We start from the raw sequence: 14427 nt of genomic DNA, 5'->3' as shown, positions 1-14427 counted from the left end.
GGTGACTTATTTGTTCTTAATATTTTCTGTGGCTCAGAAGATGTAATTTTGTCATTATGAACAAATGATTATAGATATTAAAATGAAGGGCCTTTGACTATTATTGAGTAAGTTTGCATCTGTGAAACAAATATAAAAGAAAAAAAAATAAAAATAAATTGTTGCCTCTGCAAGAGCCCTGACTACAGCCAGGGATTGAACCTGCAACCAAGGTACATACTCTTTGACCGGGAATCAAACCGCCGGCCCTTTGGTGCACAAGCCACTAGATGATGGAAAAAATTAAATTTTTAAAAAATTAATTTACTTAAAATAAAAAAAATCATATTGCAGATCAAAACTCTCTTTAGGAAAAGGTGGCCTTCTCTAATGGATACATTATATTTTAAAATATTAGACATTTTAATGAAAAACACTTCAGTGAATTGTTTAGAACACATACTGTGTGTCTTTTAAATTTTTTTCAATATTGTACCTAAAAGACAAAGTATGAGTAGGTCTTAAGAAAAGAGTTCTCTATTGATATGAAAACGATCTTGAGCTAACTGCACTGTAAATCATGCTGCAAGTCCTAGTGAAATGTACCTATAAGAACAAGCACATTAAACTAAACTACATAAGTCCTTACTGCATTAGACAATAATGAGTGAGTAATGGGGGGGTGTGTATATATACATATATGGATATGTATACGTATAGTCTGTGTTGTACTGAGTCTGCAAAAAAAAAAGAAACAAAACAAAATAATCAAACAAATGGTAACCACATCACTCCATTTCAACAACTGTGGTGCTCCAGCCAGAAAATGATATTTACTTCCACTATGTCCTTGCCCTTAATTCTCACAAGCATATGTACTATCCGAATACTCTTAAAGTCTTCTAATACTCTGTCATCAAGCCACCTCAGAAAGAAGCCTTTTGAAGCTTGTCTTAGAGACTGTATTATGATTGTTTCCAAATTTCTCTAGAGAGGAAAACAGGTGGTCCTCAGAAACGCAGCCATTAGTGCCTCTCCTTAGGTCTGAGGGAGACAAAGGGATTGTTAGCTAATAGATACTTCTTTGCTGTCTTACTTTTGTGAGACCTTACATTCTGACTTAAATAAACTGTGAAATTAGACTAAATATGAAACTACTCTGTGAAACAGTGCTGAGTATTTAAGTAAACTTGAAACATATGGGAGATTCAGAATCAGTATATAATTATTTAAAATGGACCAGGAAAGTCCTGACACATATCTCCAGGCCACCCCTTAAATTATGAACCACAATTGTGTATAAAGAATTTCACTTCAAGTGAGAAGTTATATTTAGGATTAAAATGACTATATTCTTTCTAAAACAGGCTTTTGTCTTTTCTCCTATGGAAAGGTGGGTGTCCTTAGTTATTTCTGCTAGAATATTACAGGTGCACTAGCAGGTACTCTTATACTTTTTTATATTCCTATTAAGCATCCAATGGAGCTAGGCTGAAAGCTCACTTAGAACAAAGACCATGTCTGCCTTGCTCAGTGATGTGACTCAAGTTCTAGCACTGTGGCCAGTATATTTCAGGTACTCAAAAGGTTGAATGGAAGGGTACTTCAGTTGTTCTCATGTCTTGGCCACCATGAATAATGCTGCAATGAACATCAGGGTGCATATATCTTTGAGATATAAAACTGAAAGCAACGTATGACCAAATAAGAAAAACAAGCAAACAGAAACTCATAGACACAGACAACAGGATGGTGCTTACCAGACAGAAGGGGAGTGGGGGTGCAAAGGGTAAAGGGGGTCAAATATATGGTGACAAAAGAGATTTGACTTTGGGTGGTGGGCACACAATGCAATATACAGATCATGTATCATAGAATTGTACACTTGAAACCTATGTAATCGTATTAACCAATGCCACCCCAATAAAGTTAATTTTTTTAAAAAGCTGAATGGTTTATTAAATTAGATGGATGGATATAGAGTCAATGTCAAGTCATTACACTCACTCCCTGAGCAGGGCTTTTTGTAAAGCAGTGGATCTCATAATGATTCACCAAACCTGCAACATGGGCACCAACTGGGAAGTTGTCAGAAATACAAATTCTCAGACTCCATGGCAGACCTTCAAACTCAGAAACTAGTGAGTGGGTCCAGCAATCTGTGCTGAAAAAGCCATCCAGGTGATTCTAATTTGTGCTAAAATTGAGAATCAGCAATGTACAGAATCCTCAAATACACTGTGCACAGTGACATCAAAGCTTTTTATAAGTATAAGAGTGCCTCAGCAGTCTATAATAGGAAGACAACTCCTCTGGACAGATTGTGCATCATTTTAAGAACATATCTACTTCTCAAGAATTTCTTCGTTTTAACTAGAGGAGCTATTCTCTATTCATGAGTAGTAAATTGTGTGTTTTGTGTAGGAAGGGTGACTCAGTTTGAGTTACTGGTACAGATCCTGAGACAAGGACTTGGGGGCAGATGATTTATTTGGGAGGTGGCCCCTGAAAGCACAAGTGAGGCAGTGATGAACATGAGGGAATGTAAGGAGAAAAGCCAGTCAAGAATGTGTTACCAAGAGTAGATTACAAATGGGGACAAAGGGGGCTTAATCCTGCAAGGAACCTTCTGAGAAACTGGACTGTGCCTCAGAATCACCCCACTGGAGAGGGAGGAAACTGGAGCACCTATCCACATCCTGCCATCCCCATTGGTAGAGATGGTGCTAACATACCCCCACTTCCCGGTTGCGTTTGTGTGTGGCCAAAGAAGCTGGACAAAGTCCCCCGGCAGAGAAGATAAAAGTACACAAGCCCCTGAGGTGCAACAAGTCAATACTCTGGAAACTGTGTTCACCTGCAGTTGCATTTCACATGGGCTGAGGGCCTAGGGGCAAAGTAACCTTCCAACATGATAGTTTTCATCCAGGTCGAAATACTTATTTAATGTCTATTATGAGTCACATCCAAAGTCACCACCTCTGCCTCAAGGAGCTTTTTGTGTGGTGGAGCATGTAGACAAAAAGATAATTAAAATATAATTAGTTAGATATGTTCAGTGACAGAGGTATATATCCCCACTTGTAAGAGGAATTTAAGGTGGGAGAGAGTATAGTAGTCGTGGAAGACTTCTTAGAGGTGGTGGTGATAATTTTGCCTAATGAGAGCCCTGGAAGGCCCTGAGAGGCCAGCCAGATGCAGAGGAGGGAGGGGAGGTATGGTCGGAAGCCAGAATGATTGAGATGTGAAGAGGAGGCGCCAGGGAAAGCAATCCTAGGCAATATTCGAGAAGACTGTCTGTGCAGGTCGGTGGAAAGAGCTCTCTGTGTTAGTCGGGGGAAATGTAGTGTCCCATATGTGGTTAATGGGGAGATGTGGAAGGCACCAGAGTCTGTAGATACCTGATGCTGCAGATTCCCTGAGGAGGGAGGAAGAAAGGGACCCAGAGCTCTAGCGAAATGATTAATCCCCCTTTTTGGAGGAAGAGAGCCTATTTTACTATGAACAGAGGGGACGAATGAAGTTGAGAAAGTGAATATCCATTTACAAAATAGGAAAAAGAATGGCAACTACCTTCAAAGGGTTGTTATGAGACCTAAATGAGGATGGTCTCTAAATGTTTATCATTGTTTCTCATGGGTAATACACCCCCCCCAAAAATGTTAGTTAATATTATTTAAATAAGGATTTTCTTTTGCTTTGCTTTTCATTTTAGTGGGGCAGTATTGAGGGCTTGTGACCATGTCTTCCCATTGATCTTTATTCATTATCTGTTTAAATAGGAGACAAAATTGCCCGTGGAATTTAGTAAAATGGGCTGTGGAGCTGGTTGAAGGTTGAATGTCACTGCCATGGAAGATGCGGGGTGGGGAGAGCAAAACCCCACCCCCCAGGGTAGAAGAATTGCTGGTTAGAATTAAGCATCCAGTAAAGGTCGGGAGCTATGATTTTGCAGGGGCTTTAAACCACACAGTTGTGCTATTTGTTTCTAGGAGAGATGGAGCGTATGTTATAAGACATGTAAATGGCACTCAGGGTAACTCTAGTCATTTTGTACAAACTGTTCAGTTATAAACACTGACAGATAAGCATACATGTAAATAAAAAATCGTTTTACGATTAAAAAATATTATCAAGAGGTTTAAGATCAATGAAAGCTCTAAAATATATCAGATGACTCTCAGTATTCTGACATTATGTGATCATAGCACAACTTCCTTTGTCAAACTCTGTAATTCTGTTCTACAAATGACATTTTGTTTGAGCAGTTACCAGTTGGTGCCTCAGTTTCAACTGGCATTTTGTTACTAAACACAGTTCTGACACCATAAGGTGATTTGTCAGTGGCAAGAAAAAGATGGTTTATATTTTACTACAGTAAAATAGCACAGAGGGGAGAGTCAATCGCTTGGAATTCTGGAAAAGTATCCGCATTGTTGAGTCCAACACCACTGAGAACATTTTTTACAGTTAGCCACAAGGTATATTTTTTTATGGAAGAAACTATGAAAGAAATTTGGAAACCCCAGAAAGCTTGAAGGTTTTGTTTTAATTCTATAAAATGTTCAAGGACCATACCTCCAATGAGATTAAATACCTTGAGAGTGACCAGCAAAAAATTACTTTAGGAACATGATCGTGGAAGCTCCCATTTTGCATTTCTTTATTTTTCTTTGGGATACTTTATGTGTTAAAACTAACAAGACCTTTGAATGCTTTTCTTTCCCCAGGAAGTCTTTTGATTCTAGAATTATCAATATTTCAAAATTTTATACCAATATTGATATTCTAGAAAGCAGAGTTCCCATGAAATATTGGAAAAGCCCAGGAATAACAGAAATACTGAATTAGGAATGTCTTTTAATGAGTAATAATCAGCCAGTATAGTGGCTTCATCCATAATGAGCAATTGATAACCCAGAATACAGCCAAGTTATACAAATAACATGAGTAACTGATTAGCTAACTGCAGAAACTAGGTGCTAATTCCCTTATTGCCAAAATACCTAAGACCCATTGTCCATTTTCTCTGCTAGAAGCTTTTGGGCCTTTGTCCTGTAGTGACAATCAAAATTTTTATTTTTATGAGAGAGCAGGAACAGATAATGATTTCTCTGGTTAAGCATCAGCTGCACACTTTATACATATATGTGTTTAATAAGTAAATCAGTACAGCAAATTGTTCACATTCTGAAAAGAATATGGGAACTAAGACTCACTATAAAAAAAAAAAAGGCAAGTTTTCTTATACCACTTCAAGACAAATGATCATGGAGTAGCATGGTGGATATAATCATACATTTGTCAGATTCTTCAAAACCCGTTCCTCTCTCCCAAAGGTGTCTATGCACACAAATAAGATAATAGAGTTGAAATACATACAATCCTAGCATATACTGCACAATGTTCTACAAAATTTAGTGTAATTATTTTAATTTTGAAGAAAGCATAATAGTTTATGAAACTTGGAGAAGGAGATCTATGAAAACATTATGTAGGATGCATATTTTTTCTAGTTATTGATTCTGGTTTCCACCCCAGGCTTTATGATTTGGGTAAGTTATTTCAGTTTCTTTACAGATAAGGAAGACATAAATGTAGTACTCTCATCATAAGAATATTGTGAGAATTAAATGAATTATATATATAAAAGCATTTAGTGCCTGGCACATAGTAAGCACTCAATAAATATTAGCTTTTATAATATTATTGATGTATTGTAAATAGCATTCAATAAACGTGTACTGAATTGAAGAAATATGTTCAGTCATTTATGAGTACTGTCAGAAATACTTCAGCAAACTGAATGAAGAAGGGAGAAAGGGTCAACAGAGAAAAGAGATTAACGTTTTTGAACACTTATAAGGTTAGAGATGTTTTAGCTACATCCACGCATTTAATTCCCGCTATTCACCAGTAAAAAAGTGTTATTCAGATAATCAGGGAACTGAGATTCAGAGCAAGCAAGGTATCTGACTGTCAATAAGAGACCAGGCATCTGAACCTAAGCCATGTTGTTCCAAATTTTACGTTTTTTCTCTAATACCACATAGCCTCCAAGTTCTGAGGTATTTGACTTTGGCTATCTTGAATATGCTACCTCTCTGCTTTATTACCACATAAATAAGCAAGGTTTCCTCAGTTGCGAAAACAGGACTGAGTCATTTCCCACAATTTATTTAATTTTTCTAAATTAAATTCTATCTAATGACTTCTTTCCCACACAAGTTCATCAAATGGTTTAACCCTAGGTGAAGTAGGGATATACACAGATGTACAAACATTCGTCAAGGCTATATAGTTATCTTTTTTTTTTTTTTTTACAAACATCTAATGAAAATCTGCCTGTGTCTGGCAACAAATTTTACTGAAACTCTACTGTATGTCACTGATTACTTTAAGGGTGCAGATTAGTGATTAAAAATGTGGTTCTTCTATGAAACTTCTATCCTAGTGCACAGAAAGACACAATAAATAAGTGTGTGTGTGCGTGTGTCTCACGTGGATAAGTGCATGGGGGAGCAAGGATGGGTGATCATAGAAGCCATGCCTGGTGAAGCGACACTTATGCGGAGACCTAAGTGAGCCGGAGAAAGGGGCCCTGTGAACGCGGGAGGCAGAGGCGGCCGCTGGAGGCCCGCAGGGAGGCCAGTCCCCCGCAGCAGAGGGCAGAGGGCGTGGGAGCTGTGCCAGCCCGGGCTGCACCAGAGGGTCCTCCGGGTGTTAGGTGAGCACAGGGGTCGGGGCAGTACTGCCTGGGGTTAGGAGGGGAAAGGTGCGAAAAGATTTGCCACTTGCTTCAGTCTTTAAATTTTGAGAAACACTTTGCCAAGGAGAGAAGACATGAAAAGGAACAACACAGAGGCATGGAAGTTCACAGTTGGGCAGGGCCTGGGTGTTGCGTTTTGATGTGAACTGCAGGCTTCGCTATCACAGAAGCATTTCCTGCCTTTGTTTGCTTCAAGATAGGGAGAAAGCCTTATTTCATGAATCCTCATAACCAAACGCCACTGTGCCCCCAAATCATGATTTTGAAGCCCTGATCAAACTCCAGGGAAGAACTCATATTCATTTGTTTGTCTGCTCTTCTTAAGAATTAATTTTCTCTGCCAAGGGTCATTTAGCTGTTAAAAAATAAAATAAATATTTTAATGTAATACCCTGTTGGGCAAAAAGTTAACATATTGGAATATGATAAAACAGGCAAGGCAAGGGATGAGTGGTCCTTCAACAAACACTGCTTTTCTTGATTGTTTCGGGATAATGTACCTTTAATTACTACGGCAGACATCTGAAAGAACCCCAATGCAAGCAGAAACTCACAAAGAATTAAAACAGTAACAGAGTGATCCCTGCACTAAAAATAATTGTCAAAACTTTATTCATATCCTTATCAGGCAAAGTTTTAAAATCCTGAATTCACTTTTAATCGCTGTTCGATCTCTGTTCAGTAATATAGGACAAAGGAAGGTGGGTCTCTGCCATATGATGAAAGAAGAGCCTCTATTTGCCTGCATTAGCGCCCATCTTTCCTTTCCACATTAAGCAGCACAGCAGGTTGCATATTGTTGGCCAGTTCTCAGAGGTGGCATGTTTCCATCTCTCAGGGGGTGTGGGAAGACTCGACTGCTCAACAGTAACAATAACTCTAGCATATCCGTTTATGAAATAACTTTGGCAGTAATGGCAAGAGATTTGGATGAAAGTGTGTTGTGGTCTTCCAACTGGTAGATTAGAGCAGAGAGTCTAAAGCAAAAAGCACAGAGTGGGATGGCAGATAGTGGCTGCTTGGATAAAGACAGAAGAGAGTGGGGGATCCATGCTGAGCTCAAGTGGAAATGCAAACAAGACAGTTGTTTCAGAATATCCCCAGGCTGCCCAGTATCAGTCCGAGGGATTACTGATGCCATCTGCTGGATATACTTGGATTAAAAATGGAATCGACACAAATAAAACTCCTATGTCTGTTCATACTGTGGTTTCAGTTCTAGTGAGAAGAAAAAAAACCAAAAAACAAAACGAGACAAGCTAAAGAAAACAATAAAAAAGCAATCAATGGAAATTAATCTCAACTCATGTTATCTTTTCTACACCTTAAGGAGGGTGGAGTATTTTATTGTGACTGTATTTCTGAGATGTGTAGTATTTAATTGCATTTGGTTCTTTCTATAAACAGAACTTTGTGGCAGTACAGTTTAGCCACAGGCACTCAGGCAACTGGGTGTAGAGTTGGCACTGCAAATCCGTGAATCCCTTGCTAAAATTCTATGCATTATAAGCTTTATACATGATATGTTTGTTCCCTTTCTGTACTGTATTGGAGAAGAGTGTAGTAGTTTGGCTTGGTTTTGACTTGTTATGTTTTATTAGAGAGAAAGAAAAAAGATTAAAAGGAAAGAGCAGGTATCACTATTTGGTCAGAACTATTACATATGCATTTGGGTATTATATGAAATATGGTAATTCAACATTTGTTTTTGTATTTGCTTTTGTTTTGTAGAAAATTGCACTCTCTGTACGATATTGTAAGACCATGATTTTAAAATGACAAAACTCCTCACGGTGCATCAATAAAATTTTAGAACTTTTAGAAATGTGTGGCTAAAGTAACATTGGCTCTAGTCTACATTTCTTTAAAAAGTACTAATCCCATAAGATTTGTAATGGGAAAAATGGTTTTCATAGTATAATCCACTTGGGATATGCTGCATTCCAAGTATGTTCTCCTGGAATTCCCTAAAGCACACTAGTTAATATAAGGAGTTGGTATTTTTGAGAATTTACGATGTGCCATTATTGCATTTAATCTTTGTTATGATTCTATTATATGAGCACTTTCATTAATCCTAGTGACAGATGAGGAAACTGAGGCTTACAGGATTGGTAATTTTTTCAAATCATACTGTAAGAAAGCAGAGGTATTGGCTGTCTGACTTTAGAGCTCAAGCTCCTAAGACTGAAAATAACATGTCCCAAAATAATATATGAGATAATAATTCACAATAATATTACTTCTGTGTTAATTATAGATATTTGATATTGATATTAACCTGTTAAAGTATTGAAGAGTAATGCAGCAATGACACCTGTTTAACTTTGCTTAACCTGGCGTTTCTGCATCTATTTGGCTGCAGGATGCTTACGAATTTTAGTGGAAGCATTTCCCAAAGACTACAGTTCTAGAAATGCTGATGGATATAAGCTATGGTGCTGCTGTAGATGAGGAGGCAGGAAGGGGGTAGCCTTTACTATTTTTATTTCTCTGGCCACTTGCTTCAGAACATCTGCGGGCGTCCTTCCCCAGGCCTGCCACTCGCGGGCAGGGAGAGGAGGCCAGCCCCTGACAGCACCGCTGCTGCAGGGCGCAGGGCGCCGGAACCCTTTGTATAAATATGTGATGTTTAGTCCGTCCTACAAAGGAAGCAAGCTTAATTTAGGCAAGCCACGAGGTTGAGCGAAAAACAGCATGTGGCTCTTTATTGTTTAGTCAATTAAATTGTCCTCTGTGCTCGTAGGAACTGTTCCACGTTTATTACCAGAGAGGTACATGCTCTGGCAGTTTCTTTGCTTCAGATTGTCTTATATTTAGCACATCTAAAGATTTTAGGACAAATGACGGAAGGCATGGTGATAAATTGTCGGGCTTTTCTAAAGATTCAGAAGTTCCAAAGTTCCTGCCAGTGACAGATGGTCTGTCCTTACTCATCGCTTGTCTTCCCGACAAGGCTTGATTCCCACCCCCACCCCTTTTTTGCTCATTCCCCTAAACTTGGGAAGCTCAGCTTCTTGGGAGGTGGATAGTCTCATTTATTGTAACTACCTTACTATATACCAGTGTGGTAGCAACTCTGCGTGCACCATGCTTGGTTACTAATTACTAGTTACCAATAGACACACAAATAGTAAGAGAGAAGCATGGAATAAGAGGGAGAGAGAAACAAGTCCCCAAGGAAAACCCATACTTCCTTTCTTCCTGTCATTTTGATAACCAAAGATACTAGAGGCCCCATCAGATAGTTTGTTTGCTCGCTTTTTTCTGACTTGCTACTTTCTTACAATAGCCCAAGCATAATATCATGTTTTGGACAGTGTTTCTTACCATTATGATAATAAAATATATATTATTTTTAGGACATTTAGTATTTCATAGAAATTTAACTTTTTAAAAGTTGGGGTTAAAAAGTACAATTACTGTTTACTAACTTACTAAACCTTTATACGAATCTAGAGATTGAGACCAAATGATTATAACAATGATGTGCTTAGATATAAAATAGGTTCCCACTGGAAAAAAAGGAAAATTTCAAGTTGTTTAATCTCTTTCACTGGCTGCAAATATGTTTACTGCTGAAACAGGAGATGTGCTACTCAGGCAAGGAAGATGCAGAAAGGAAACAATTTTCCCTGCTTGAGTTCTAACGTAACTGTGGAGGTAAATACATGGTTTGAAAAATTCTAGAATGTCTTACAATCACTTCTTAATCTTTTATTCAGGAATAATTCAGTTCTTCAAGTTAGTAATACCACTAGTTTAATATATCATTACTTGGGCTGAAGTGTATCAAGTTGAAAGGGGTTAATATTACTAAAAAATATAAAAATTATCAGATGTATTGATTTGGTATTTACATAGTTGGTCTTTGTTATCTACACAGGTAGCTGAAAATTTCTTTTTTATGTGAATAAGTCTTTCCTAAGAATGCTCACTATAGTAGCTCACTTCGCTAATATGTGAAAAGAATAAACATGATTACTCTTTTGTATCTTTTCTTTTAACTCTACTGTAATTTTACATCTGTGATATGTATATCTATCTCCAATAGTGTATTTTATATAATATAACCAGTAGTACATTGTATGACTAATATAGGCATAGGCATATACGTATAAGAGTTTATATACTCCTATACCTATGTTTAAGTGAAGGGACTAAAAACCTACTGGGTTTCCAAGGTGTAGGCTGTTGAACTCCTTGTCATTTTTTAATGGCCCTTACTAAATGCTCCTTTCTAACAGATATCAGTTACTGTTTAAATTAGTGCCTTTTTCACATTGTTCACTTTTAGTAGCATTGAATTACAAAAGTCAGAGAACTCATGCTGGCTTGCTGGTTATAAATAAAGATGTTAACCCAAACCTAAGGAAATTAAATACCTCTTTTAGTGGACAGTTCCTCAGATAATGAATGTGAGCATGAACTTTATGTGTACAACATAGCAATAAAAAATTTCAAAGCTTCTTTAAGTCATCCACTAACACATGGATTTTAGTTGTATCTACATGTATGTTTTGATATATAATGAAAAGGATGAGAGATCTTACCAGTATGATTTGCTTTTCTTCCCCAAAGAAAAATGGATTCGTAGAAAAAGAAGTCCTGAATATTTACTATTTATGAAAAGGCCAACAACTATTGCATGATTTTGAAATCATGCCTTTATAAAATCACATAATTTAAAATTAATGTAATTAATATGTTTATTAAAATTTATTAAAGTTAGGAAAATTACATAGTGGTGATTAATAAAAAAAATGGCATTATATTAGGTTGAATTCTAACAAGTAGGCACAAAATGTCATAATGTCTCAACAGAACAGAGGTTTATTTCAGGGTTTGTGCAATACCACATCAGGGAGTGGGGGTGGTGTCTACTCCATGAACTCACACTATTGTGATAAATGATTTATTTCTTTAATGCAGTACTGTGCTAATAAATTTTTCTGGTTTCAAATTTATACTGCTAAATGTCTCAGGTTTTAGTACTCATGGGTAAAATCAAAGACAGGAGTGAGGGGAGATTATCTCCCTGCTAACTATAAGCAAGGGAGGGTGGTCAGGTGAGTAGAAGAAGCTTGGCCTTAGATGAGATATTTGCCTTTCTCTCTTATTGAAACACAAGGTTGAACCTGTGACTATACTTTTTTTCATGATTTTGCCTGAAAGTTCATTTCAAAAAAGAGAGTGTGAAAGATGAGTAAGTTTTATGGTCTAGACAAATTATAAATAAGTTCCCTGGTAGCTCTTACCTTCTACTTATTTCATAAATGCTGCACAAAACAGCTCTTTACTTATTAAGTTTTATAGGTTAATGCAGAGTTCCCATAGCCTGAATTTTGCTTAATCTGGTCACATTACCTAAATGGAAACAATTTAAACTAAATTGAGTCATCTCTTCACTCTACTACTAATATTGCTTCAGAAGTATTTTCAATCTATATCCTGGCTTTCATTACTCTTCTCTCTGAATTCTTCCTATTTTCATATTTTAGTCATTTTTCTCTCTTATTTACAACTGATTTCATTTTATCCAGATAACTACTTTTCTTATATTGGAGTCTTTTGTTTGCATTCCTTTAAGTTCTTAGGATTGCCCACTAATTTTCTAACACTGTTTATTGCTAGTAAATTACTGATGATTTATTTGTCACTGAGATAGTTTAAGAAAACTAATTATATAAAATTAGAAAAAACAGCTACAATTACTGTAATATAGTGATTTTATATTTTTTAGCTAAAATTGAAAACTTCCATGGGTCATATTTTCTACATTGTTTCACATATAAGTGGAGCATGTGTATATTTCAAAAAAAAAAGATAGTAACATTATAACTAAAATAAATAATATATCCTTGCTTCTATGATTACCTTTACATCTCAGTAATATCATAGGGACCAATATGATGTATGTTGAAATCATATAAAATTTATAGCAAATTTTAAGAAAACAAAGATTCTACAAATATTACATATACTTTGAGAAAGTACTGCATCATTATAAAAAATACATTTGCAAGTGCATTTCTTGTGATTGAATACATCTTTTCGTAGGCATTTCTCAGTAGGACAAAGACTAGGCACTGAAATGGAATTCACACTTCCTAACAATTCCTTGCTGCTTATTAGAAAGCATCTTTATTTAGAACCCAATCTTTGGGTATTATTGCTGAAAATAACAGAATAACCTCTTGCAAAACAGTCTTGCCTATTACGTGCCTTCATGATCCATGGTATGAATCATAAGAATATGTCGTAGAATGTGTATAAGATTGGATAGCATGGGGACTCCCATACAAAAGGTACCTTTACTCCACACACACACACACTCACACTCACACACACACACACACACACACACACACACACACATACGCCCTCTTGCAGCTGTTTTGGCCTAAGCCAAGGATCATTTAGAATCAATTTATCCAAAGTTAGTCAGCCAAGATTGTTACCTAAATATTGTTTGCTTTTTGTTTTACATACCTTTTATTTCTGTTTACGTTATTGGCAATTTGACAGCTACTGAAATTACCTACCCGTAATTTAATGCTAATATGATGTTTATTGTTTTAGCCTTTACGTGCAGATACTTTAGCAGATGGATGTCTTTTGAACATGTGCACAGGGCTCTTCAGAACACAGAGCAGTTTACTTGATCAAGACAAGAGCGAACATGTGCACAGGGAAGTCTGGGAAGACAGGAAGGTTGGGCCAGATTGCGGAGGGACATGTACTTGAAGAAAGCATTAAAGTTTATTTGGAATAGAGATGTGATTCAAACCCCACTCTCAGTTAAATCACTGTACAGAATTGTTATATTATTTTTTAGTTGAAACCTATGTTCTTCTAGATTTTGATGAATTATGTTTTCAAACTTAATTAGTGAGTCTATAATGCCTCAACACATCAAACACAACTCACATGCCTGAATCTATAGGGCTTTGCTAACAGTTTTTCATCTTCAACTGAATAATGACCTTTCTAACATGTGATTGGGTTTTTTTGTTTGTTCATTTGGTTTTTTGCTTTTTTTGAAGTACATCCATTTAATTTGGTTTCTTTCCATAATTAATACTGACTGATAGCTGGTTTGTTTTCTGTTCTAGGTTGTGGAGACTAATTTGGTTGCTTTTGACTGTCACTGGATCATTATAAATGAGGTAAAACCAACTAAACCTTATTGTCAACTCTGGGTCCTGTTTTTATATGTATAGTCACAGCATTTCCTATGGCCTTGAATTTCTAAATGGAAACAGAACACAAAATAAATGTTCAGCTTACTGAGTGAATTCTGTTAAATAAAACTAGGATACGGAGCTGTGTTGTTTTTTTTAAAATTAAAAAGGGCTTTGTGTGAATAAAATAAGGGAGAATGTCTTCCCCACTGAGTATCTTTTAGCGTTTTCCGTTGGAACACAGTGCCTGCTTCAGGAGATCATCGTTACAAAAGTGCAGCTCCTCTTTGTAAGCAAAGTGAATTCCTCCCAGTGGAGTGCTTGTGTTCCATTTATATTTTAATGTTGCTTCTAGAACTTTTTCTACCCACGTCCCCTTAAGTAGTTCAGTGTATGAATATGAAGAAACAAGAACAGATTTTTTTTTTCTTTTCATAAAGTACAACTGTTTTAAAATCTATTAACTTGTCAAATTCTTTGTGAAAGTGTTGTGTA

General features: G+C 36.6%; 1 protein-coding gene across 2 annotated transcripts in view; it reads left to right on the top strand.

The window, feature by feature from the left end:
* The window catches only part of GRID2 (glutamate ionotropic receptor delta type subunit 2), a 1226675-nt gene that overhangs the window by 704231 nt on the left and 508017 nt on the right, over nucleotides 1–14427 (top strand). For both annotated transcript variants that reach the window (XM_087826562.1, XM_087826560.1), the window contains exon 5: nucleotides 13864–13917. In XM_087826562.1, coding sequence (XP_087682688.1) covers nucleotides 13864–13917 — 54 coding nt within the window. The remainder of the gene's footprint in view (nucleotides 1–13863; nucleotides 13918–14427) is intronic.

Source organism: Miniopterus natalensis, chromosome 1, assembly GCF_054644295.1.
Source record: "Miniopterus natalensis isolate mMinNat1 chromosome 1, mMinNat1.hap1, whole genome shotgun sequence".
In the NCBI taxonomy this organism is placed as follows: Eukaryota; Metazoa; Chordata; class Mammalia; order Chiroptera; family Miniopteridae; genus Miniopterus; species Miniopterus natalensis.
This window is presented reverse-complemented; position numbering and strand designations above follow the sequence as displayed.